Source organism: Durio zibethinus, chromosome 8, assembly GCF_047325235.1.
Source record: "Durio zibethinus cultivar Kanyao isolate XHJ-2024 chromosome 8, ASM4732523v1, whole genome shotgun sequence".
Lineage (NCBI taxonomy): Eukaryota > Viridiplantae > Streptophyta > Magnoliopsida > Malvales > Malvaceae > Durio > Durio zibethinus.
The window spans coordinates 25,061,925-25,084,563 of NC_143169.1; the positions used below are offsets into that span (position 1 = coordinate 25,061,925).

Consider the following 22,639-nt stretch of genomic DNA (forward strand, 5'->3'; position numbering starts at 1 on the left):
AACCATTGCTGGGTTGAAACCAACACTTGATTCAACCAATTTCGTCATAAACAACAACAACAACAAGTAATGAAAATAAACAGAACTTTACAGAAAGAAGGGGTACACTTCTTGATGTGGGTAATGTTGAAGCTGATTTTTTATTTGAGAATAGCGATCTGAAACATGAACTTTCCAAAAACCAAAATGATTTTCAATTTGTTTTTCTGGTCAATATTTTTAATTTCCTGCTCAAAATAATGACCATTTGTTGTGTATGTATAGTGTATAATGGTAAAAGAGTCTGAAAACACTTGTTACCTTAAGGCATGCCTACCAATCTATTTCATTCATTCTCACATGAATGTGACATAACATACAAATAAAGAAGCTTAGAAAACGAACCTTTTGTACCCGGTGACACTAAAAAAGCCAGGTTACAAAAAGGATTCATGTGAATTTAAGTTTAAGCATCGGTGAACTATAGGCATTCGAGTGAGGTTGCATGGGACCGAGCTTTTGAATCCATCGAAGGAGCCCCTTCTTATAATCTTGGCAAGTTGGGTTCTGTACCAAATCCAGGGTTCCGTCACGATTAAGGGAGGACTCAAATTGCTCCAACACCTTCACTATCTGCCAAAATTCAGGCCTCTTGTCTGGGTGCAACGACCAACATTGCTCAATTAAAGCTCGCATGGCGGAGGGACAATCTCCTGGGATAACAGGTCTCAAATTCTGGGGAAAAAAGTTGTGATATCAGAATTGCAGATATAAAGGCACCTCGGTTGAGATTAAAAAATGAAACAAATCATACATAAAGATGCCACGATTGCGCACTTCAACTCTATCATGTAAGTGAAAATTCAAGTAAAATATCTGTTGACCAAGCATTACTTTCCAAAACCTTCATAGAGTCATCCAAACAAACAATTGATCAGACCCGATCAAAGAATGGAAAAATATGACGCTTTCTTCATATTAAGTATCTGTTGTTTCTAAAATTGTGTTTAGGTTAGACTCGTATTGAGCAATGGAAGTGGAAGGTGAGTCTGTTAGATTGAATAGGATAGATGGTTAGACTGGATGTCGATTGGATGAAATGCTTATAATTAACAACTCTGCCACTGCATAAGACCAGGATACTAGCATTACTGCTAAACATCAGGAAGATGACATGGTTTCTTAGCAGTCTACCATCAAGCAGACTAAACAACTCCAGTCACCACAATTACTTAAATTCATAAAGATTTTCAATGCAGACATATGCCATATCTTGTGCATCAAGGCTGCAAGCTTCAGTTGACTGAACATGATTAAATCGATGAGATGAAAAACTATGTAAGAAAATAGGTTGGATGTTTATGGTGGGTGTTGGAGTTCATTTTCAAGGAAAATTTTTATAAGCAAAGGCCTGAATGAAGTGAGGCTGATATGCTAGTACTGACACATGAATCCATATTACCAACAAGCATGAGGTTTAGGAGCATACTTTGTTCACAACTGCAAAAGCAGCTTGGATAGGATTCATATCCTCATATGGGATTGTTCCAGCTAACATTTCCCACAAGATTAGTCCGAAGCTGTAGACATCCACCTTCCGTCCATACGGTTTCTTTTTGATCATCTCAGGTGCCATCCAACGGTAAGTCCCTGGGTCATCTGCCAGTAGATCACAATATGCCCCTTCACAAGCTATTCCAAAATCAGCAATTTTCAGGTGGAATTCCTGATCAATAAGGATGTTTTCTGGTTTAAGATCACGATGAAGGACTCCTTGAGAATGAATATATTCCATTCCATGAGCAACTTCCAGAGCAATAGCAATTAACTTTTGCAATGGAAGAGACTTTTGATCAAGCTTGTGCAAGTATGCCCTTAATGAACCCGCTGATAAATATTCTGTTATAACACAATAAACCGGTGGCTTTCTGCATGCTGCTACAAACTGGATATCAGATCAAAAGATAAAGTGAGAATTGAAACATGATGCACCCACAACAAAAATACTCAATTCAAGATTCATTTAAAGCTATCACCAGTTATTATAAGGAATTAAAAACCATAGTAAATTGTATTTGTTTGGGAAGCATGATTATACCTACACAAGATACATATGATAAGGGGTAAATGAAAAAAAAAAAAAAATCAATTACCTTTATAACGTTTGGATGGTGGAGCCGAGATAAAAGAGTAACCTCTCTATTGAACTGTTTCTCTAATCGAGCGGCCAAGTTTCCATTTTCATCATCATCTGGTACCCTAATAAGTTTAACTGCAACAGCTTCCTCCTTATATATCCCATGGTAGAGCCGGCTATGAGCACCGTGCGCGAATCTAACCCCAAGAAATAGCTGGGAAAGTTCAACAGTGTGTTCATCAGCTGCTTCTACAGCGTTAACCCTTCCTCCAGCATGGTCAAAATACTTAGTCCAAGCTGATTCCTTCCTGCTCTTTGAGTTATCTGAAGCCTTCATGGAACCCAGGTGCCTAAGGGGGCTTGAATTTGATGGCGCTGGTGAATTGCACCGTTTCTTGTCATGGGATTCTTTGTGGATAAACTTTCCCCTTATTCGCTTGTCCGATTCTTTCCTTTGAGGATGTGGAGTTAAGAATCTCCTCTTCTCAGACCTGGCTTCCTTAAATGTATCAGAGAGAACAGTCTGAGGGAGAGGAGACACAGATCTTTGCTTGTTTGTGATTGGATTTTGCTGGATCAGTGGATCACTTTGAACTGATTTCTCATTAGAAGCAGCCACTGTTGACCTTGATTTCCATCCAAAACTCCTCTCTGGATACCTGTCTAATTGTTGGTGGAAAGGAAAAGAGACCAATCCAGATGAGTCCAATCTATGACAAACCGTGTGAGAAAACTTCGTTCTCCTAAGCCAAGAATTAGGCCCGTCTGCCATTTCTGATAACCCTGCTATTCACTCCAAGGTAATTGAAACGCTACAAGACCTCAAACCTAAAGCTTCCCTTCTATGTTTTCCTCCTCCTTTCAAGAAGAAGGTACACAATCAAGAGACTGTTCCTGAAACAATACTACTAGGCAATATACAGAGCTCAAGAAATTAAAATTCTTCAAACCCATCAACAATTCACCACTGAAAAATCAAACTTCGGTTTCACTGAAATCATGAAACCAATCAAAGCCATGAAGAAGAATCATCAAGAACAAGACTCTGACTGGTGTTAATCTCTTCTCCATTAAAAAAAAAAGAGAAAGAGAAAGAGAATCACTTGAAACCCATTAAATCTATCCACACTTAAAAGACCCTTTCTTCAATCTATCAAACAACAACAAAGCTTTTGATTCATAATCATGGTACCAAACCCTTCCTCCAATTTTTTTTTTTTTTCTCTTTAGGCTTTAAAAGTCAAAATACCACCATCCGTGAATGCCTGCAAAATCCCACACAAGTAACCAAATAAACAAGTCACCATCAAAAAATTAAAAATAAAGTAAAACAAAAACAAAAACAAAAACCCAAGGAAAAAAACAAAAAAGCACACTTCATTTTGTTATTGAAAAATAAATAAAAACCCATGATTATAACACCCATTAACCACAGCAAAAAAAAAAAAAAATCATAAACCCCATTATACAAAAACAAAGATCCAGATTCACATATGACCAGATATGCACAAAACAAATTAAAAAATGGAAGAAAAACCTCAAAGTTCTAAAACCAGTACATGTAATAACAATAACATATACCAAAAAAGCATCCCAAGACAAGAACTTTACCATGGAGCTAAGAAGTTCATGGCTAATCAACGCAAGGTGGCATTTTTTTCCTACAAGTTCTAACCTTCTTTGTTGTTCCAAACCGAAGACAGGATCTTTTTGTGGGTAGATTAGATAAGAGAAAAAAAAAAAAAAACCAACAAAACCCAAAAAATTAGTAAAAGAAAATTAAAAAAAAAATCTAGGAATTCCCCTGCAAAAGGAAGTTTGGGAAGGTATACGTATCGTATACGGAGATGGGTGGGGACCATAGGTTCCATGGACCCGATATTTTCGGGTTGGAGACTGGAAAAAGGTTTAGCCCGGTTGGGGAGGTGGTGAAATGTGGCATGTGGGGACCAAAACAAGACAAAAAGTCAATAAAAGACAGAGCTTTTGAGTTTTCAAAAAGCTTATGTTATTGGTTTTGTAAAAAGAAAATAAAGTGGAGGAATACATGTGTCATTATCACAGAGAATGAGTATTTTCCTTTTTTTTTTTTCCATCTTTTCTCTTTTTATAATTACAGAGCAGCAAAAGCAAAGCCATTGTTGGATGGTACGGTTCGCACGGATTTTTTGTAGTCAACTTTTTGTGGTCAGCGACCCTCTTTGTTAGTATTTTGTAGGTATACGGTTGGTATGTGTACGAATATATAATTTTTATTTTTATTTTTAAAGTAGCAATAATAGAAGGGCTATTTAAAGTATAAGTGATAATAGTTGGATTGAATTCGTATTTTGGATAATATATATTTTTATAAATTTTTAAAATTTGATTTGATTTTAATTTTTTTAAATTAATTCGATTTAAAATAAATTTTATTTGTTCAATTTATTAATTTTAAATTTTATTTTTATATATTATTTTAATAATATTTTAAATATATTTAAATAAATTTTTATATAAAATAATTATTTTATTTTATTTAAATTAAAATTATATAATTTAATTTGATTTTAAAAAATTTTTTAAATTCTAATCGAAATTTGATGTGAATTTAATATTTATAATTAATATTTAAGTTTAATCTAAATCAAATTAAAAAAAATCGATGTTAATTAAATCAAATATTATAATTTTAGATTGATTTTTATTTTTTTTTTCGTTAAAGTGTGACCAAATGCGGTGCATTTTGGCTTAGCCATGTCCTGTTCAATTGGGGCTGCTGTTGGAACCTTCGTTAAAAATCTACAATTTGTGTGGTCCACAGATTTGATGCAACCTCACCACTCACAACATCATTAATCCCACAAAATTAAGTCCTCATTCAACCTTATCCCTAATGAAACTTCATGTTGGTACTGCAAATGAAATCTTAATTTTAATGGAACAAAATTTAATTTTTAATAATTTTAAAAACCAACAAAAAAATGAAAAATAAAAGTATTAGATTATAATTGTTAAGGGCATTTATTAATAAAAAAATTATAATATATTTTTTTTTATTTTCAAAGCTTTCAGTAAATAATTAATGATGTCTTTATTATTTATATTAACTTGACATATCAAGTCGGTTTGATATGATCAATATCATCTCAATTCAATTTTATATTAATTATTTCTTTATGATCTTTCTGAATTTATCTATAAATAAAAACTTAAATATCATAAATGCAAATTAATTTTATTCACTTTTTTCTCTTTTTGTTACTTTCTTACCAGTTTGATTTTTATTGATTTACATGTTAAAATATAAAAATAAAAAAACCCCTATCCTTACCTTTAATCACTTTTTTTTTTATATTCACAATAATACCCTCAAGTTGAAACTCGATATCAATAACAATTACTACTAAAAAAAAAAAGAAATGAATTGTTCATGTGTTTGTTAACAATAACAATAACAATAAATACCATGTTAGGTAATTCAAACTAGTTGCACATAGATAATTAAATGATGACAAGGATGCATTACTCTTTAATAAAAAGGATAAAACACAAAGTAATAGTCATCCATGTTGCTTTAAAGCCTTGCTTTCGTCAACTAATAGAAATTAAGAGTGCTTGTTTTCTTCTTGGACGTTTTGCTTTTTACCTAAAATATATAATGGACAAGGGAGAATGAATCTAATAGGAAAAGAGCAAAACCAAACCAAATACCTTCACTATTTTTTTGGCTAAAACAGGCATGTAGGAACAATAAAACAAGCAAATTGCATGTGTTCGAAATAGCACAAAATCTTCCGTTCTATGATTTGTATATTTGTATTATATAAAATACTAAAATTTATATATTTATATCATATTTTATATCAAAATTTGTATTAATAAAAAAATATAAAATATATTTTTTTATTTTATTTTATTTATATATAATTATCGTTAAGATTTTAAAATATATTATTTTTTATATTTTTTTCATATTATATTTAGGTTATAACATCGTGTCATATTTATATTTTATTGATGCTTTTGTTTGCTTTTTTCCTAAGTTATTTTTTTATGCGATTTGAGATTTGGAGAACGAAATACAAGAAATAAAAAAATCCATGGGCCTCTTGGTTTAAAATATGGGCCCTAAGTCAAGAGTCCCATCAGACCCCAAGCTCAACTGACCCAATTAGGTTGTTGGGCTTGCCCATCCCATGTTTAAAAAGATACAATATACTACTAACTTTTGCACAACCGCTTGTGTGTAAAATAAAATTTTAATTATTTATATAGAAATTAAAAGAATAAAAAAAAATTATAGTTATCTTAAAAAGGAAGAAAATATGGAATAACTACACATATACGTAGAGGTTTTTTTTTTTTTGGCCAAAACACGTATTAATTTTTATAATAAAAAAAATTAAATTTAAAATTAAATTATCTCTTTTGAAAGAAAATTAAATCGCTATTATAATCTTTATTAATACATATATTTTTATTTTTAATTTATTTTTGCCAATTCCTTAACTAAGTTGATATCACTTGACTCGTGACGTTGAATTCAGAAAAAACTTTTAAATTAATATTAGATATATGGAGAAACTCATATGCACTAAAAGTCGGCCATTTTATTTCTATCTCAATCAAATGTTTATTTGGTTTAGGTGATAAGAAATAAATACTCTGAGATGAAGTTAATAATGTCTTAATCATATCTTGGCAAGCAAATGCCGCCTCTTGAATATTCTTGACGCCTTTGCTTAGGTTCTGAAAACAAATGTATGTTCAAACTTAAGAAGTGATAAGCCACCAAGTTTGCATGGAAATCGGCTTCCTCACGACGATTTGGCACTCCTAACTTCCGTTAGCAATTCTTCCTACCACTGTTTATGAATAGTAATAATCTTCGCTGAATAGAGATGCCGACAGGTTGGGTTAAAACGAATTTTTACTCATTTTGATTTTGACTCGATTTTATATAATAAATATTCGATCCGATATTAAAATATATATAAATATATATTGTTATATTCGATCTTATTTGTATATGTATAAAATCATAATTGATTTAAACATAAATTAATTTAATAATTTTAATTTAATATAATATTTATAAATATTATTTTTTAATATAAATTATTTTAATTATTCATAAATATAATATTTTTATTAAGTTAATATATTAAATTAAAATATTACATAATAATTTTATTAATATAATATATAAATATAAAATTAAATAAATAATAAAAATATTATATATATTTATAATCTAGATAGATTTACTTAGAACTCTGACCTAAATTTTTCTTAAAAAATTTCTTACCTAACTTTAAATCTGATTTAAAAAAAAAAAAAAAAAACGTCTAGGATTAGATCGGGTAGGAATATGATGAGTACGTTCAGGTGTATTTACCAACCCTATCCCTGAGACTTGAAAATTTTATGTGAATTTTGCACTTTCAAAACCGCAACTTCAGAACCTGATCCAATTTAGAGTCGAAAACTGATCCATTTATTATATTGAACAATATTTTTATAAGATCGTCAAGAATCCAAATCCAGGGTTATTTTGCTCCACAATCATATCTGAAATTTGCTGCAACATATGATCCTTATCTTTAAGCATCAAACTTCAAACAAACAAACCAAAAAAAACCCTCAATTGTTCATAATAAAAGGCACCCTATCATTATTTATCCATTGACTAAAGTATTAGGCTCAGATTCAAGGAGTAAATTATTAAAAGAGCAAGAAGACAAAAAACTTTTGTTATCTCCCAATATTCATACAACCTCAACTGCTGTACAATGCACATTGGATAACTTTTCCAGCAAATCTACAGTTAGCATTGAGGCCTTTGGCTTCGACAATCGGCCTGAATATCCCATCGATAAGGATTGTTTAGATGTATTCCGTTCACAAGATTTTAGCCACTTAGCTTGCATGTATCTGTGTTTTCTCCATGGTCCCATGTGCATTTTCTTCTCCTTCATGCATTTCTTGGCAGCCATACATAAGATTTTGATCACATTACTTAATCTTTCTACTTTACCCACGAAAACTTCTGGTAATCGTTGAACTAGACGATTGTAATTTTCACTTGCTCTTGCCATCTCAAACTCAGCTCTGAAATTCAACTCTACTATTACCCTTACGTCTCCTTTTCTCGAATTCTCTATCACGTCCAAAAAAGTGTGCTCTCCTGCACAATATCAAACCAAAATAATATGTTGAAGGTCTGTCATCACTTGACAAATTAAACCCCACCAAGATAAAGCAAGGGAATTAATGTTCTTTGTTTTAATTATTATATTTATATAATATGTTAAAGGCCTGTCATCTCTTGACAAATTAAACCCCAACAAGATAAAGCAAGGGAATTAATGTTCTTCGTTCTAATTATTACATTTATATACCTGATGGGATATCTGGAGAGCTTCTCCATTTAGACTTGCAAATGGCACTGTTGAATCCCGCATTTTGGAGACGGCTAGAGAGTTCTCTCATAAGACAATTCCTACAACTTTCAGCTATTGATTTCCCACAAGCACAAATGGTTTCGGCTCCCTGAAAATCTTTCAAGGCTTCTTTGGTAGCATTTCTGATTCTTGATTCCAAAGAGCTTGTCCTACACAAGGTATCTTGCAAAACCTGGTGCTGACTCTCCCAATAACTCTTGTTATTTTCAACTCTGCTTCCATCATTTTCCTTCTCTTCCTCCTCCTCATCATCACCTAACTCTCCTCCTCCATCCACCATTTCATTACCTCGAAACTCATCAGTGTTACAGCTTACATGGAATCCCTGGTCACCATAATCTTCAAGAAACTCGAATTCCATATCCGACAGACTTGAATCTGGTTGCTCAGGGAACTTGAATTCCTGGCAACCGTAACTTAAGTTTCGGTGATTCCACGAAATTCTTGTTGCAATACCAGCCATTCTTTTTAATGTTTCTGTCAAGGGGAATTTAGAAACCTGGCGAGTTTGTTGTTGATTTGGCCCATGGGACTGTTTTTATACTAGGATTTAGGCGAAAGTGGGACACGTTTTGAACCAACGTGGACGAACGAGCCGCCGCGCACGTGATTGGATCATCTGTATCGATCCAGTCTAGTATTTTTGGACCAGACAGCGAGGATCCACGTCGATCGGCTGCAAAAATTTTGATCAACCGATCCAATCTGGATATACTCGAATATCCACGTCCCCCAAAATTTTTTGTCTCAATAATTTCATATAATCCACCAAAAAAAAACGTTAGTGTCAAACAATTGCCCAATCTCGAAATGGTGGGGCCACAGAAAATTGGAAGAGATAGACTGATGTGATTGAGTGGTGAATAAGATCAAACGTGGCAAGATCAGGGAACGATAGATGTCGAGGTTTACCCGAAAGAGGGAGGCCTACCTGTTGCTTCAACTAAACAAAATTATTTTTGTAGGCTTTTGTCTATTCATCACATGATTTCAGGATTAAAGTTCTTCGGGTCATGTATTATTATTAGGATTTAAAAAAAAAAAAAAAAGAATTGTTGTAAATAAACCGCGGCGTCTTGCCAATGGCTCGCTATCATTTGGCATCTAAGACAAGATTCCTCACCAATGCTCTAATATGTTATAAACCAATAATGTATTTTACTAAATGACAAAGTTGAGGGCATTTTTGTCTTTTTGATTCATGAATAATTGGAAGGAGTCAAATTTTTACGTTGAATGAGAAAGTGAGAAGAGAGTTCTAAATATCGTAATATGGCACTTTATTTTCACCATGTTTTTTCAATGTATAAGTTGATGAGACGTATCAATACTATTGATGTAAGAGCTGTTAGACTGCATTTGTTATAAGATATTATTTATTTTAAGGTTTCAAAAGTCTAACTTTATGATTTTATTTTTTGAAAAAAAAAATGTTTTGATAAGAGAAAGATGATTCTTATAAAATTATAATTCAATTATTGACTATTAAATGTAAGATCGTTTCTCCTCGATAATCATTTTCTTTTTTTTTTTAATGAATTTTTATGCTAAGAAAAAGATTGACATGTGAATTTCATTTTCATAAAGTAAAATTATACCTAATCCCCTCATGAAATGTTGTGTTCTTTTTTTTTTATTATTCATTAATGACAAGTTGATTGTTGTGACCCTTGTGGGAATTGCTAATGTTCATTTATATTTTCTACAAAAGAATCATGTATCTTACCTTTATGTCGACATTATGTGATATAATTTCACATTTCAACAATCATTCAAAACGGTGATTGATGTTTGGGGAAAAAGAATCAAAACTATAGTCATTTGGCAAGTTGTATCATGGAAAGTTGGAAAATGAAAAAAATTAAAGTTTCCTTTGGTAAATATTTTTTATATATAAAAATGCAAAAGCATCAATCAATTTTTTTCTCTAAAAATTTTACATTTGGGAAGGAATAATTTTTGTTAGCTAGTTAACATATAGAAATCATTGGTATTTTCTTCCTCTAAAGCAAAGTCTTAATGGTTTGCAATAATGGAGATTTAGAAAAAAAAATGGTATGCAAAGTCTTAAAAGCAAAGTCATTTGGCGACATAATGATATGGCACTAATTTTTTCTGGTAACTTTTGGAGTGATCTTGATCATTAATGGTTGTTGTAGCTGCCTTCAGAGAAGAAGATTAATCATTTTAGATCTAACTTAAAATAGATTAGTCGGTAATAAAAATAGATTAATGCCCATGAAAGAGACAAATTGCAGCCAAGATCCCTATCTTTTCTAATTTCCTAAATCCTACCCATATATATGAAGCATTGATCCAATATTAATAATGGAAAAATATTTTATAATTTGGTAAAACAATAATTTAACTAATATTAGTAAATACTTTATAAACACATGTTAATTGTATATATCGTTAACATTTTTTTTGTCTAAATGTCAATGATAACATTGTTTATTTGTAATCCACGTTTTGATAAAGACCTATTTTGTTTTAACATCAACAGCTCGGTTACAATTCAAAGAATAAAATCGATATCCACATAAGCTAGTCATCATGTGTGCTTGATTGCCTCCTCCTAACCCAGTTCTTAATCACTAACCTAATCTCAAATTCATCGGTCACAATCCTACATATCATGTTGTCAATAAAGCCAAGTTCTACCCACCTATATTATTTTTATGTGAAAAACTGAAAATATTGCTCCGGGGATCCTCAAAATATCTTTGATTTCTGACTTTATCTTTGGTTTTTTTTTTTTTTTCAATAAAAGTTTAGAAGTAGAAAGAGATTAATTTGTCTCTAAGGTAAGGATAAGCCGCCAACTTTTAAGAGGATTTATGAATTTTTTTTTATTTTTCAGATTTAGAGATTGTTTACTAACAGTGGATTGTGGAGGTTTGAACCGGGATATTTTTGCCTTCAGAACTTAAACCTTAACCACTTACGTCAATCTCTATTGGCATCTTTGGCTAATTCTCATAGCAAAAAATATCTTCACATTAATAGATATATTCACTACATCGTCTTAAAATAATCCTTCTACTTTAAAATATTTGGATTCTTATCTTGTTAGGTCAGTTTATCATTGATGTATTAGTATAAAATAAGATTAATAAAGTTAATCATACATAATTCAGATTATACCGGTATCTCTTGCATGGAGATGATCGGATTTTTTTTTTTTTATCTGGCATGATGATGATCATGAACCCATGGAAACTAGACGCGTATTTCGACGGAAACCAGCTCCCGGTGGGCTTTAGATGGAGACGTGATCCCCATAGTCGATAAGATGAAACTCGACAGGCTGACACAGATAGAAAATGATGCTTTTTCGATATGTCAAGCTAAGCTTGCATGACTTGACGACTATAATTTTTTATGGTTGTGTCAACTCAATTTTCATATGAATGGCATGTAATTAATTATGCCAGTACTGATTGATTTTCATTAATTCTTTGTTCTAAATCTAATCATAAAGCCAAGACCCTGATTAATATTTAACATAAATTTGTAGCTAGGTTTGTTCTTAGCTGTTCAAGTACTTTGGTCCACATCGTGGAAACTCGATACATATTGTTGTTAGACAACAGATATATCGTGGATGATCTTTCCCTGTCCCCCATGATGATTTCTTTTAATTTCTATGATAAGATTTCATAAACAGTAGACTAGACATTAAGATTATCGCTTATCTAAACACTGGTTTTTCTATTAATGCTTGGATTTGTGTAAACTCCATGCAAATTACAGTCTGTTTTAATCATTTCTAATCCAAAAGTAATCAAAATTAGCATGTAAGAAAGCTGTTGATTTGGTAAATTTGTAAAAATTAAGCCTAAATATTAGCCACAAGATGCTCAAAATTCGAATTTTTCTTGCCCAAGAAATGGTAAATTTGGTAAGTGTGGAATAATAAAAGTAAAGTAAAAATATTGTAAAGTTAGCAGTTTCAGATAGTTATTAAACCAAATCTAGCATTATGGTCCATTGCAATAAAGGCAGATAGCTAGATAGTTGTTTGACATGACCCTGCATATACAATGGGATTAGGGTTCCATGAATTGAGTAGAAATATATAATTAAACCATGTCCCACACTAAATTTGCTTTATTATTATCGGTATATTTATTCTGTTGAGACAAAGTAAGAATAAACATAATTGCATTCAGACATGAACTTTCTAGGGACAATATGTTTAGTGATGCTGTTAAGAGAAATTTTTTTTTAGGTCAGGACAAGGTTGGATTAGAAAGTAGAATATTATGCTGGTAAATTATTGAAGTAAGTGTGCATAATTGGATTGAAATAATTGAATCGCGCTTTAACTTTTAACCTATCACTATGCAAAATGATTTTTTTTTTTTGAGAGAATGAAGATGCAAACATTTAATTCTTCGAGCAAGAATAAACACATTTTTAATTAAATATTGTATCACGATTCATACTAACTTATAAGGTATTATCTGTTTTAATTCATTTAGCCTCACGGTTCATGCAAGTTTTTTGTTCCATTTGGACATCCTTTTTTACTTAAATGAGAACCCACCATCTTGGTGATATATTTAATACCTCAGAGTTGACTTTGATATCAAATGTCACCATCTATAACAATTTGTGAGGTACTGTCTTTTTTATCTCATTGAACCTTGTGATTTTATCTCACAAAAGATATCTCATAAATTGAAACTGGTGTGAATATTTATATCATAAGATCAACTCTAAAACATAGTTGATTTGAGATTTATAATTTCTTTCTAGATCATATTATCCTCCTCACTTCAACAAGAATTCATTGTTCTTGGTAAAACATCACCAATACCCTAGAGCCAGTGAGATTGTTGGAGAAATTTTTTCTTCCTTTTTTCATTTTCTAGAGAAGACTAAAGGATAGAAATGAATGCGAAGAATGATTGATGAACAATTCTAACAATGATATTTACATGAGTAGTGTGACCATCTGCATTTATGCTGAGCAATTAATGAAATTTTATGAATTAAGCTTGGCCTGTTCAAATCCTAGAGAAGAGGATTCGAGGTCTTAAGTAAATGATACAGAATATAGATTATACAAGTAACAAGTTCTTGCTGCAGTGTTTCTTTCATGTCTGTAAGTTTCTAAGTTGAAAAGGCTTGGACAATATTTCCAGAACCAAGATGCAGGTTGCAGGACATTGCCATTATAAAATGGTAAACAGATGCAAAACTATAGTATTAAAAGTTGTATAACCACACAGGCTTTCATCTAAAAAATTGAGTGATTATTCATGTATTTTACATTAGCAATAATAGTAGTGTTCTTGGTTATCATTGTTGATCATGTGAATACGAGAATTGGAGACAAGCTATCTGGTGATGACAGATGACAGGTTTGGAGCTTTCTTTGACAAATGGAAACTGGAAATTCTGATTGCTATCATGACTAGAAATGCTATTAGACAACAGGCTAAATAATTCATTCTGAAAAGTTTGATAAATATAAGCTAATCATTTCTTGGCTGGAAACAAAAGCACCGAATGAAGAAAATGTGCAAACAAATGAAGAAAAAGGGAGAGAGCACCGAATTCGGTCTTGAAAATCAAGCCACTGAAGAGGAAAATTTGATGCAGCCTTGCCTATAAATAAGCAAGGATTACAAGGCATCCGGGCATCCTTCAGAAGCAATAGCAAAATCGCTTGTTTCTTTTCTTTTTCACTTGTTTTGCAAGTGTTTGCGTGTAAGGGATTTTGGGTAGAATTTGCTTGATAAATAGGATTAAGTTTGGGTGAGTAGTAAAGTCTATGTAATTGTAACAATTTTTTATATAGTGATTTGTTTTTGGCAGTCCTTGGTTTTTTCCGGGATTAGAAGTTTCTACGTAAATCGTTGTTATTATTCTTCATATTCTTTATTACTGTTTGATATATTATCTGCACCGCAGATCTAGGGGGAAATTGGCACTCTTCATATATAGGGTGATATTGTTCATGTTACTGTTTACTATACAGTACTGATACCATACACAAATGTAAATTGAAGAGCAGATCGTGGACGAATTTACCAACAAATGCCAGCTATAGGCTCTTGCTTTTGATGGGATGGATGGTAATATCGTGACAAATGAATGCTTCTGCTTTAATAATTTTGCATGGTTTGTAACTTGGAATCCTTTTTCTACAGGAATAATGATCGGAGGGAAAATCCATTGGAGTCCAGAAAATTTGGACCAAATTGTTCTTCCAAAGAAAGTTTAAGCCCAAAAAGTAAGGGCACATGACAGAGATCCATCCAACAATACTTTGTTAAAAACTCAAAATGGTGCTAAAAATTCTCAGTCAGAAAAGTCTTCTATAGTTCCACTTCACTGCTAGTGGAGTTATACTTGTCTATAAATCATTGTTCCAGGACGTCCACAGGGTCATGAAACAAAATTTTAATCAGATCAAATTTTACTCATCCTAAAGATAAGGGTGCAATTAAAGAACTGAATGTTGGGCTGGTAAGAAAACACCAAATGGCAGCACCATTGGCTAACTCAATGCCGTACGAGGAACCAAAGGAAAACATGATTATATTTTGGTAGAAATAATTAGGTAGATTTCCTGTATCACATAGTGGATCAAACCCTGCATCCACTCATATTAGGTATCACTAAAACCGATATTTTCTGCGAAGAAGTTGATGCAGACAGGATACTAATGAACAAACTGTTAAGCTCACCCAAAATGCAGCACTAGATAAGCTAGCGTGCTTGAGCCCATGACAGTAACCTGGAGGAAACGTCAAAAAAGTAATGACAAGCAAAAAGAGAAGATGCACCAGCCGGGAATCGAACCCGGGTCTGTACCGTGGCAGGGTACTATTCTACCACTAGACCACTGGTGCTTGTTTAAGTTTTGGTTAAATTTTTATCATATTTAGGAATCAGGGGATAATCATTTCATCCATAGCTGGTTTAAAAAAGGGCAGAATCATTTTAGAGCACAATTTCCTTGCAAAGGAATACCAATGTGGTGGGTGGTAGTTGGATAAGGACAACTTGACTTCTGTAATAATGTGTTTTAACTGCAAAAGCACTAACTCTCCAAAATTCCCCAGTCCATAAGGAGCTGAGGAGGATTTCCCTGGGCCAACCAGTATAGTTTCTTGGCATGGTAGATTGTACAAAGACAAACAACATACAATAAAGGAGCAATTCCATGGCTAACATCATAATCTAAAACTCATCCTTTAATCATCTCAATGTGGGTTTAAAGTTATTTAAACATAGATATGTACAATGACATGCCTAGCTTTTAAAAATTTAACAGAAAAATAATGCAAAAGATACTATTATAAAGGAGCAAACACCACAAAGAAAAGCCCCTTCCAACCTAATGATTGATGGTCTTTCATCTTGCAGTTCTTCCTAAGCAAGCTTAATTATTGTCCAAATCTGATATCCAAGGTGCATCAAAATCAGTAAAAGCAAAAGTGGTTCTCATTTTGGAAATGAAGGTGGATTATCTACTTTCCACTATGGTATTTGTCCAAGAGAGAGATATGGAAGAGGAATGTGATTGTCGAATAGCATCGAATATAGGATTTGTTGCAAAGCCAAAAGTTTGAGAGTAATTAACCCATATAACCCTGGACTTCACCTTTTGCAGCAAATATGCAAAAGGTAAACGAAACAGGGAGGGGATTGAATTGAGAAGGTAGGGCAGACAAACAAGGAAACAACCATGTTAGCCGACATGCAAGGTTTTGAAAGCCCATAGTCAAACCTTTTCAATGTGACCGAGTTTTATGGTTTTGCCCCTTGGATGATGAAGATATTGCAAGATTGCTATCGAGGTTTGAAATTCTAGGTGGATTGCTTGACACCATTAATAGTTTAATACAAGTTGTTTGACATTCTTACGCAAGCTGATGATGGGAACTTCTTGAAATTCTCGAAATACGAAATAAATTGCCATTCTTAATCTGTATTAAATACTGAGGGAAGGCCTAATTTTTATTATATAATTATCAAAAAGTAATACTTGTAAGATTGATGGAGAAGAAAAAGGGAACAAAGCAAGCTACAAAGGGAGAAAATGACAGCAGCAGCCAGTTGTTGCAAAGAGAAATCCGGGTTACGTATTAACAAGTTGTTTTGACTCATAAATAGAGAAAAAAAAAATTTTGGACCTAAATCTTAATCAAAATGAGGAGGGTTAATTTTCCATACTCTTCATTTATGATCTTATTTTTCTAGATGGGAAAGTCAAATCCATGAATTTGGTTTTGCAGCTTTTTCTTGATTTAATAGCCACGGAAGTTTGAATCTATTGAAGACAACAAAAACAGTCCCAAGCATAATAATGTTGAAAATTGAAATGCAAGAAGGAAATAGCAGAAGATAAGCTGTAACTTGTTCCTTCAAAAATCTAAATGCAGAAAAGATAAATTTGAAGAGAAATTTTGGATTTTGGCTGAGTTTAATGCATTTGCTTCAAGTTTCAACTTAATAATTGCCTGTGTTTGATTGAAAATCAATGGAGTCCATCATTGCCATTTGCCCTTCTCTCAAATAGTAACTTATTATTTTCAATATTAATGTCTAAATCCTAATAAAATAGTCTTAAATTTTTTTAGACAAAAATAGTATTAAAAATAATCATTTTTTTATAATCTTTAATTTTAGAGTATGTACTTAAAATTAAATTTTAAAATATTTATCTTAAGAATTAATACTATTTTTTATATTTAATTCAAAATTAATTAATTATAAGTGAAGAGACCTTATTATATATATTAAATTTAGATAAGAATGAAAAAAATTGAAAAATTAAATTGAAGAATTATATATTTTTATTAATTTTTATATTTTTTTAATTTTTTATAAAATAAAATAATTATTTTATATATAAATATATTTAAATCTATTAAATTTTTATTAAAATAATATATAAAAATAAAATTTTAAAATTTAATAAATCAAATCAAATCAATAAAATTCGATTTAAATTAAATTATTTAAAAAAATTAATTTAGATTTCAAAATTTTATAATATTATATATTATTTTAAAAATTTAAATTTAATTCGATTTCATTTGAATTGTTGTCGCCGTAACTCTATCACTTGTCCTCGTCAATTTTTTTCATCAATATAATATCTTAGTAATATGTTTCAGAAGAGATTAAAGTTCAAAAAACGCTGTTACGAAAAGACAAAAGGAAAAAAGAAAAGAAAAGGACACAGAGATCCTTATCAGTTCATATTCTGTGGTCTTATGTTTTAATCCAACAGGCAAACTTTTATAAATCAATATTGAAATTTCATTAAAAATTTGTTTGACAAAAAGTCTTGCTTAGGTTTACGGTGGGCTTTATTTTATTACAAAAGCCAAATACAAACCATCACCGTCCGATTCTTTGACATCAAGAGTATTAGGCGATGGATTAACCTATCAGTATTTAATTTTTGGTCATTATAAAAATATACGATGAATTTTCCCCATTTTTGCAATATCCACTCTCATCCAAAAGAAAAAAGCTTGTAATAAGAAACGTATTAACTCGAAAATTGTGATCTGAGATTTGATCACAATACCCACTTCCCTCGATTTCACAAAACCCTTGTCGACCAATCAAAAACTGAAACACCCAGATTTTGTTTTCTTCAAATTTCTCAACTTTTTGATTATTGAACTGCATTTGACTTCAATTTGGTTGGCGCCGCCCCAACAGCTTCTTTTTGAAGTGGGATTTTTGTTGTTGTGTTGTTTTTTAAGTAATGAAGGTATAGGTTTTATGTTTCTGTTTTTGATGATTATCATTTTATATAGTTAAGTAAAGTTTGATGAGAGGAGTGAATTGGGGTTGTTAATAAAGAAAACAATGACCGGAGGGTCATTGGGGATTCGTTCTGGGAGTTATGGGTCTTTGGACAAACAGCTGCAAAACGGGGTTTTGCCAATTCAAGCGCTTTCAGCAACAAGAACTAAGCCTTCTAAAATGTTTAAGGAAAAGGAGACATTGGTTCATTGGATCTGTAAGTTCGCTGGCCGCAAAAAGGTTGGAATGCTGCTCCTCTGTGTCATATCCGCTGCCGTTTTTGTTTGGGTCTTGTATGTTGGCAAAGGTTGGTTTTTTCTTTATTTCTCTTCATTACTGGATTGTTCATAGTGAATTCGTGATTCTTAGGCTGGTTGTTCTGATATTTTGATTAAAGAAGTGGGCAAGATCTATGTTTACTTTGTGTAGCAACATTGATTAGAGTTTAGTTGTAAAGTTATTATCTGCAGTGTTTCGGTTTTGGTTGGAGTGTTTGAATTGAGAAATGGGCATCTAGAGGTTTGCGAACGTTAGATTCAAGTTTCAAGCTCGAGGACTGTCTAGTTTGCTCCCTTGTTTTGGTTTTCGATAATATGTCTTTAGCTCAAGCTGGTTACATTTTATTCTTGTTTTGGACTTCTTGCTGCCAATTGGCTTGAGTTGTGTGAGGGCATGATATGTGAATTTGAATGTATCGTGGCTTGTTTACAGGTGATGATCAGGAAAGTGACAATGTCCCTAAGCTAAATGATAATTTGCCCCTAAATAATTCTGGATCTCCCCTGATAAATGAAGTGCAACGTATCAAAATAGACAATTGGACGTCTTTACCAGTCAGTGTTGAAGGAACTGAAGTTAGGGTAATGCCTCCTCCTCCTCCGTCATATTTTCTAGGCTACACTCTTCCTCCAGGGCATCCATGCAGCACTTTTAGTTTACCCCCTCCACCAGCAGACAAAAAAAGAACTGGACCACGTCGTAAGTTTTCTTTTGTTCTGTAATTTTTTTCTCAATTTAGTTATTTTGGATTTGGTATTTTGACATTGCCAATTCAGGTTTTGGCTCATTGAAATATAGTTTCTAAGTTTTCTTACTTGTTTATGATGTAGCTTGTCCTGTATGTTACCTTCCTGTGGAGGAAGCTGTTGCATTGATGCCAAAAGTCCCATCATTTTCTCCAGTACTTAAGAATTTAACATATATTTATGAGGAAAATTTAAATAAAGAGACAGAATTTGGAGGTTCAGACTTTGGTGGGTATCCTACTTTGAAGGAGCGGGATGATTCATATGACATAAGAGAGTCAATGAAAGTGCACTGTGGGTATGGTTCACCTCTCTTTTTTTTTTGGGTCAAATTTTTAAAAGTGAATATGATTTTGTATTCTTAATCTTTTAAATCATATTTGCTAATTTGCCAATGTAACATTTTGATCGATGTGTGTTGCGCATTTTCCAGATTTGTCAAAGGAAACAAACCTGGCCATAGGACAGGATTTAACATCAATGATAATGATCTTCTTGAGATGGAGCAATGTCATGGAGTGGTTGTTGCATCAGCAATATTTGGTAGCAAACTTTACTATATTTATTTTATTGTTCAATTCCTATGTTGGAGGCAATGAATTTTTATTGAATGATCCATTTCTTTTTCAGGAGCTTTTGATATCATACAACAGCCAAAGAATATTAGTGAATATTCCAAGCGGACTATCTGCTTCTATATGTTTGTTGATGAAGAAACAGAAGCTGACTTGAAAGCTAAGCATGAGAGTAAAAAGATTGGGGTATGGAGAATTGTTGTTGTGCATAATCTTCCTTACTCTGATGGAAGGCGCAATGGAAAGGTAAATGTTTAAAATGTGGACAATATGTCATTTGATTTTAGATCAGAGTTAGAGAATTCTGAGTTTAGTAGATGACGATGAATATGGTCCACATTGCTTGATTCAATCTAAGCAAATGGGAACCGAGAGGTTTTATTTGTTTTTGACATAACCTTACAGAAAAGAAATTGAGATAAGGCATAAGCTTGATCCCACAATATCCTCCTATAGGTTAAAAATGCATATAAAAGAAGTTTTATGCCTTTTGACTCATGTTATGCCTGTAACAGATCCCAAAGCTTCTACAACATAGGCTATTTCCCAATGCTCGTTTTTCTTTGTGGATTGATGGGAAACTTGAGCTTGTTGCTGATCCTTATCAAATTCTTGAGAGGTACCTTGGAATTCTTTCCAGCTCCCAAATTTTATAAGATTCGTAAGTCTTATGTGTTGAAGTTAGACTAGATTAAATATTAACTGGATATGCATCTAAAATCACTTTGTGATTACTCTCATGAATACTGTGACATTAAAAGTTTTGGCCTCCGTAGCTTTGCTTGTGTCTTTTAGTTTAAGCTGGTTTCAGGGCCCAGATTTGTTTATTCTAACTCCTTGGAGTGTTCCTTCAGGTTCTTGTGGAGAAAAAATGCTACTTTTGCAATTTCTAGGCATTATAAACGCTTTGATGTGTTTGATGAAGCTGAGGCAAATAAAGCTGCTAGTAAATATGATAATGCCTCCATTGACATTCAGGTCGACTTTTATAAAAAAGAGGGTTTGACCCCATATTCCAAGGCTAAACTTCCTATCACAAGTGGTAGGGTGCAAGATATTTGCTCTTGTGTTATTGTGTTTGATTATGCCTCTTTCAGCTTTAATGAAGTTTGCTTTAATGGCTGTCTCTGCAGATGTTCCTGAAGGATGTGTAATAATAAGAGAGCATGTTCCTATTAGCAACCTCTTTACGTGTCTTTGGTTCAATGAAGTTGACCGTTTTACTTCCAGAGACCAAATTAGTTTTTCAACTGTAAGGGATAAGATTGCGGCAAAGACAAATTGGACTATAAATATGTTCTTGGACTGTGAGAGGCGCAACTTTGTCGTTCAGGTATTTATTTTTCTGTTTTTCAGCATTCTGAAATATGCTTAAGTAATTTAATGCTGTAAATTTAACAAATGGACTCCCTTTGTCGGCTAATAATCCCTTGTTACAGTTTAGTTTCAAAATTCCTACAATACAACTAATTGTTTACTCAGATATTCTGAAATTGCATGTGTTTGTGAGGAGCACTTCACTGTCTCTTGAACCTAATTTTATTTGTTTGTTGGTATTTTCTTTGATGCATAATTACTGCTGTAAATTGGCCTTTGATGCCAATGGCAGCCTCTTTATATGTAGCAGCCACTGTCTTTCCATGATGATGAAGCCATGGAATCCTCACTGAATCTCCAAAATTTTGGGTGCTTATTTTCTTCATGGGGGGAGCAAATCTTTTTTAGTTAAACCTCATTGAATCTCCAAAATTTAACTTTTCTTATGCCTCCCTATCGATAAACTGTGATTCAAACATGCTTCCATTATACTACTTGATGACTGATTCTTTCTCGCCGTGGACGATTTGGAAATTGTTACCACTCTCACACATCCATATTAGGCAAGGATTCATTTCTTGCACATCTGTAAGATTGTTCCATGACCGTACCTTGCATGTAGGATCTGCTAGAACCTGTAATCTAACCATCAAATTTTACATCGAATGTAAATCTTTAATTCTCTTGGGCAGCCAACGTTGGTTTGATTTCTTGACTTACCCTCTCTTTGATGTTACTTGCAGAAATACCATAAGGAAGTTTTAGATTATTTGGCTCAGATGGCTCCTCTTGCCATTTATCCTCCACCGCCACCACCATATTTGGCCAATGATCCTCCTAGGATATTTTCAGGTGAAACAATAGTTACTGCTCCACTCAGGAAGGTCTCACCAAGACGTGGAAGAGATCGGAGGTCAGGTTCTAGACGACGTCGCAAAATTGTCAAGGAAATGGTTTCAAGTTAAAAAGTTTTGTCGAGGCAAATTACCATTCTTTTTCCTCCCCACTTTCAGAAACATTCATGGCGGGGTTGGAAGATCATGCAAGATTGTTGTAGTTCAGAAAAAAAAAAAAAAACAGTTCATCCAAAATTTTGTCTTTTTGTCTTTTAAACTTTGGCAATTGTTTATTTTCATTAATTTTTTTTGTTGTATATAAAATATAGTCCCAAATTATTTTAATTATTAGTAATATATATGGGTTACCACCAAAATCCTCCTGCGGTAACCCTTTTTTTTTTTTTGGTTGAATGCATGATTGCTGATAATTCAGTTCTATTGCTTTTTAAAAATAATTATATTAATTAATTATCTAAATTTAATCTCGAGTTAGCTGATTTGATAAAAACTCTCCAAAAAAAGCAGAATTATGTAT

General features: G+C 32.6%; 3 protein-coding genes and 1 non-coding gene across 4 annotated transcripts; 1 reads left to right on the forward strand and 3 right to left on the reverse strand.

Annotated features, from left to right (window-relative positions):
* Positions 1-285: 285 nt before the first annotated feature.
* Positions 286-3,922, reverse strand: LOC111278177 (serine/threonine/tyrosine-protein kinase HT1-like). Its single transcript, XM_022864730.2, has 4 exons — positions 3,728-3,922; positions 2,133-3,381; positions 1,469-1,924; positions 286-714 (listed from the first exon to the last, which is right to left on the reverse strand). The coding sequence occupies exons 2-4, from the start codon at positions 2,886-2,888 to the stop codon at positions 430-432; spliced, it is 1,497 nt and encodes a 498-aa protein (XP_022720465.2). The 5' UTR covers positions 2,889-3,381; positions 3,728-3,922; the 3' UTR covers positions 286-429.
* Positions 3,923-7,745: 3,823 nt separating this feature from the next.
* Positions 7,746-9,084, reverse strand: LOC111278644 (uncharacterized). The gene is made up of 2 exons (XM_022865271.2): positions 8,500-9,084; positions 7,746-8,285 (listed from the first exon to the last, which is right to left on the reverse strand). The coding sequence occupies exons 1-2, from the start codon at positions 9,023-9,025 to the stop codon at positions 7,867-7,869; spliced, it is 945 nt and encodes a 314-aa protein (XP_022721006.2). The 5' UTR covers positions 9,026-9,084; the 3' UTR covers positions 7,746-7,866.
* A 6,276-nt stretch (positions 9,085-15,360) lies between these two features.
* On the reverse strand, positions 15,361-15,431 carry TRNAG-GCC (transfer RNA glycine (anticodon GCC)). The gene has a single exon. It is a non-coding gene; the product is annotated as a tRNA-Gly (tRNA).
* Positions 15,432-17,907: 2,476 nt separating this feature from the next.
* LOC111278178 (putative hexosyltransferase MUCI70) lies at positions 17,908-22,446 on the forward strand. Its single transcript, XM_022864731.2, has 9 exons — positions 17,908-18,655; positions 19,060-19,326; positions 19,458-19,671; positions 19,807-19,916; positions 20,004-20,194; positions 20,464-20,567; positions 20,803-20,990; positions 21,082-21,281; positions 22,009-22,446. Exons 1-9 carry the CDS (start codon positions 18,412-18,414, stop codon positions 22,228-22,230), a joined length of 1,740 nt encoding a protein of 579 aa, XP_022720466.2. The 5' UTR covers positions 17,908-18,411; the 3' UTR covers positions 22,231-22,446.
* Positions 22,447-22,639: the final 193 nt, after the last annotated feature.

Coding starts and splice junctions, on each gene's coding strand:
- LOC111278644 (XM_022865271.2), bottom strand. CDS start 9,025: ATGGCTGGTATTGCAACAAGAATTTCGTGGAATCACCGAAACTTAAGT. Junction 8,286..8,499: donor CTCTCCAGATATCCCATCAG/GTATATAAATGT, acceptor GATATTGTGCAG/GAGAGCACACTTTTTTGGAC.
- LOC111278178 (XM_022864731.2), top strand. CDS start 18,412: ATGACCGGAGGGTCATTGGGGATTCGTTCTGGGAGTTATGGGTCTTTG. Junction 18,656..19,059: donor GGTCTTGTATGTTGGCAAAG/GTTGGTTTTTTC, acceptor GCTTGTTTACAG/GTGATGATCAGGAAAGTGAC. Junction 20,991..21,081: donor TAAACTTCCTATCACAAGTG/GTAGGGTGCAAG, acceptor CTGTCTCTGCAG/ATGTTCCTGAAGGATGTGTA.
- LOC111278177 (XM_022864730.2), bottom strand. CDS start 2,888: ATGGCAGACGGGCCTAATTCTTGGCTTAGGAGAACGAAGTTTTCTCAC. Junction 1,925..2,132: donor ACCATCCAAACGTTATAAAG/GTAATTGATTTT, acceptor TCTGATATCCAG/TTTGTAGCAGCATGCAGAAA. Junction 715..1,468: donor CTTTTGCAGTTGTGAACAAA/GTATGCTCCTAA, acceptor TTTTTTCCCCAG/AATTTGAGACCTGTTATCCC.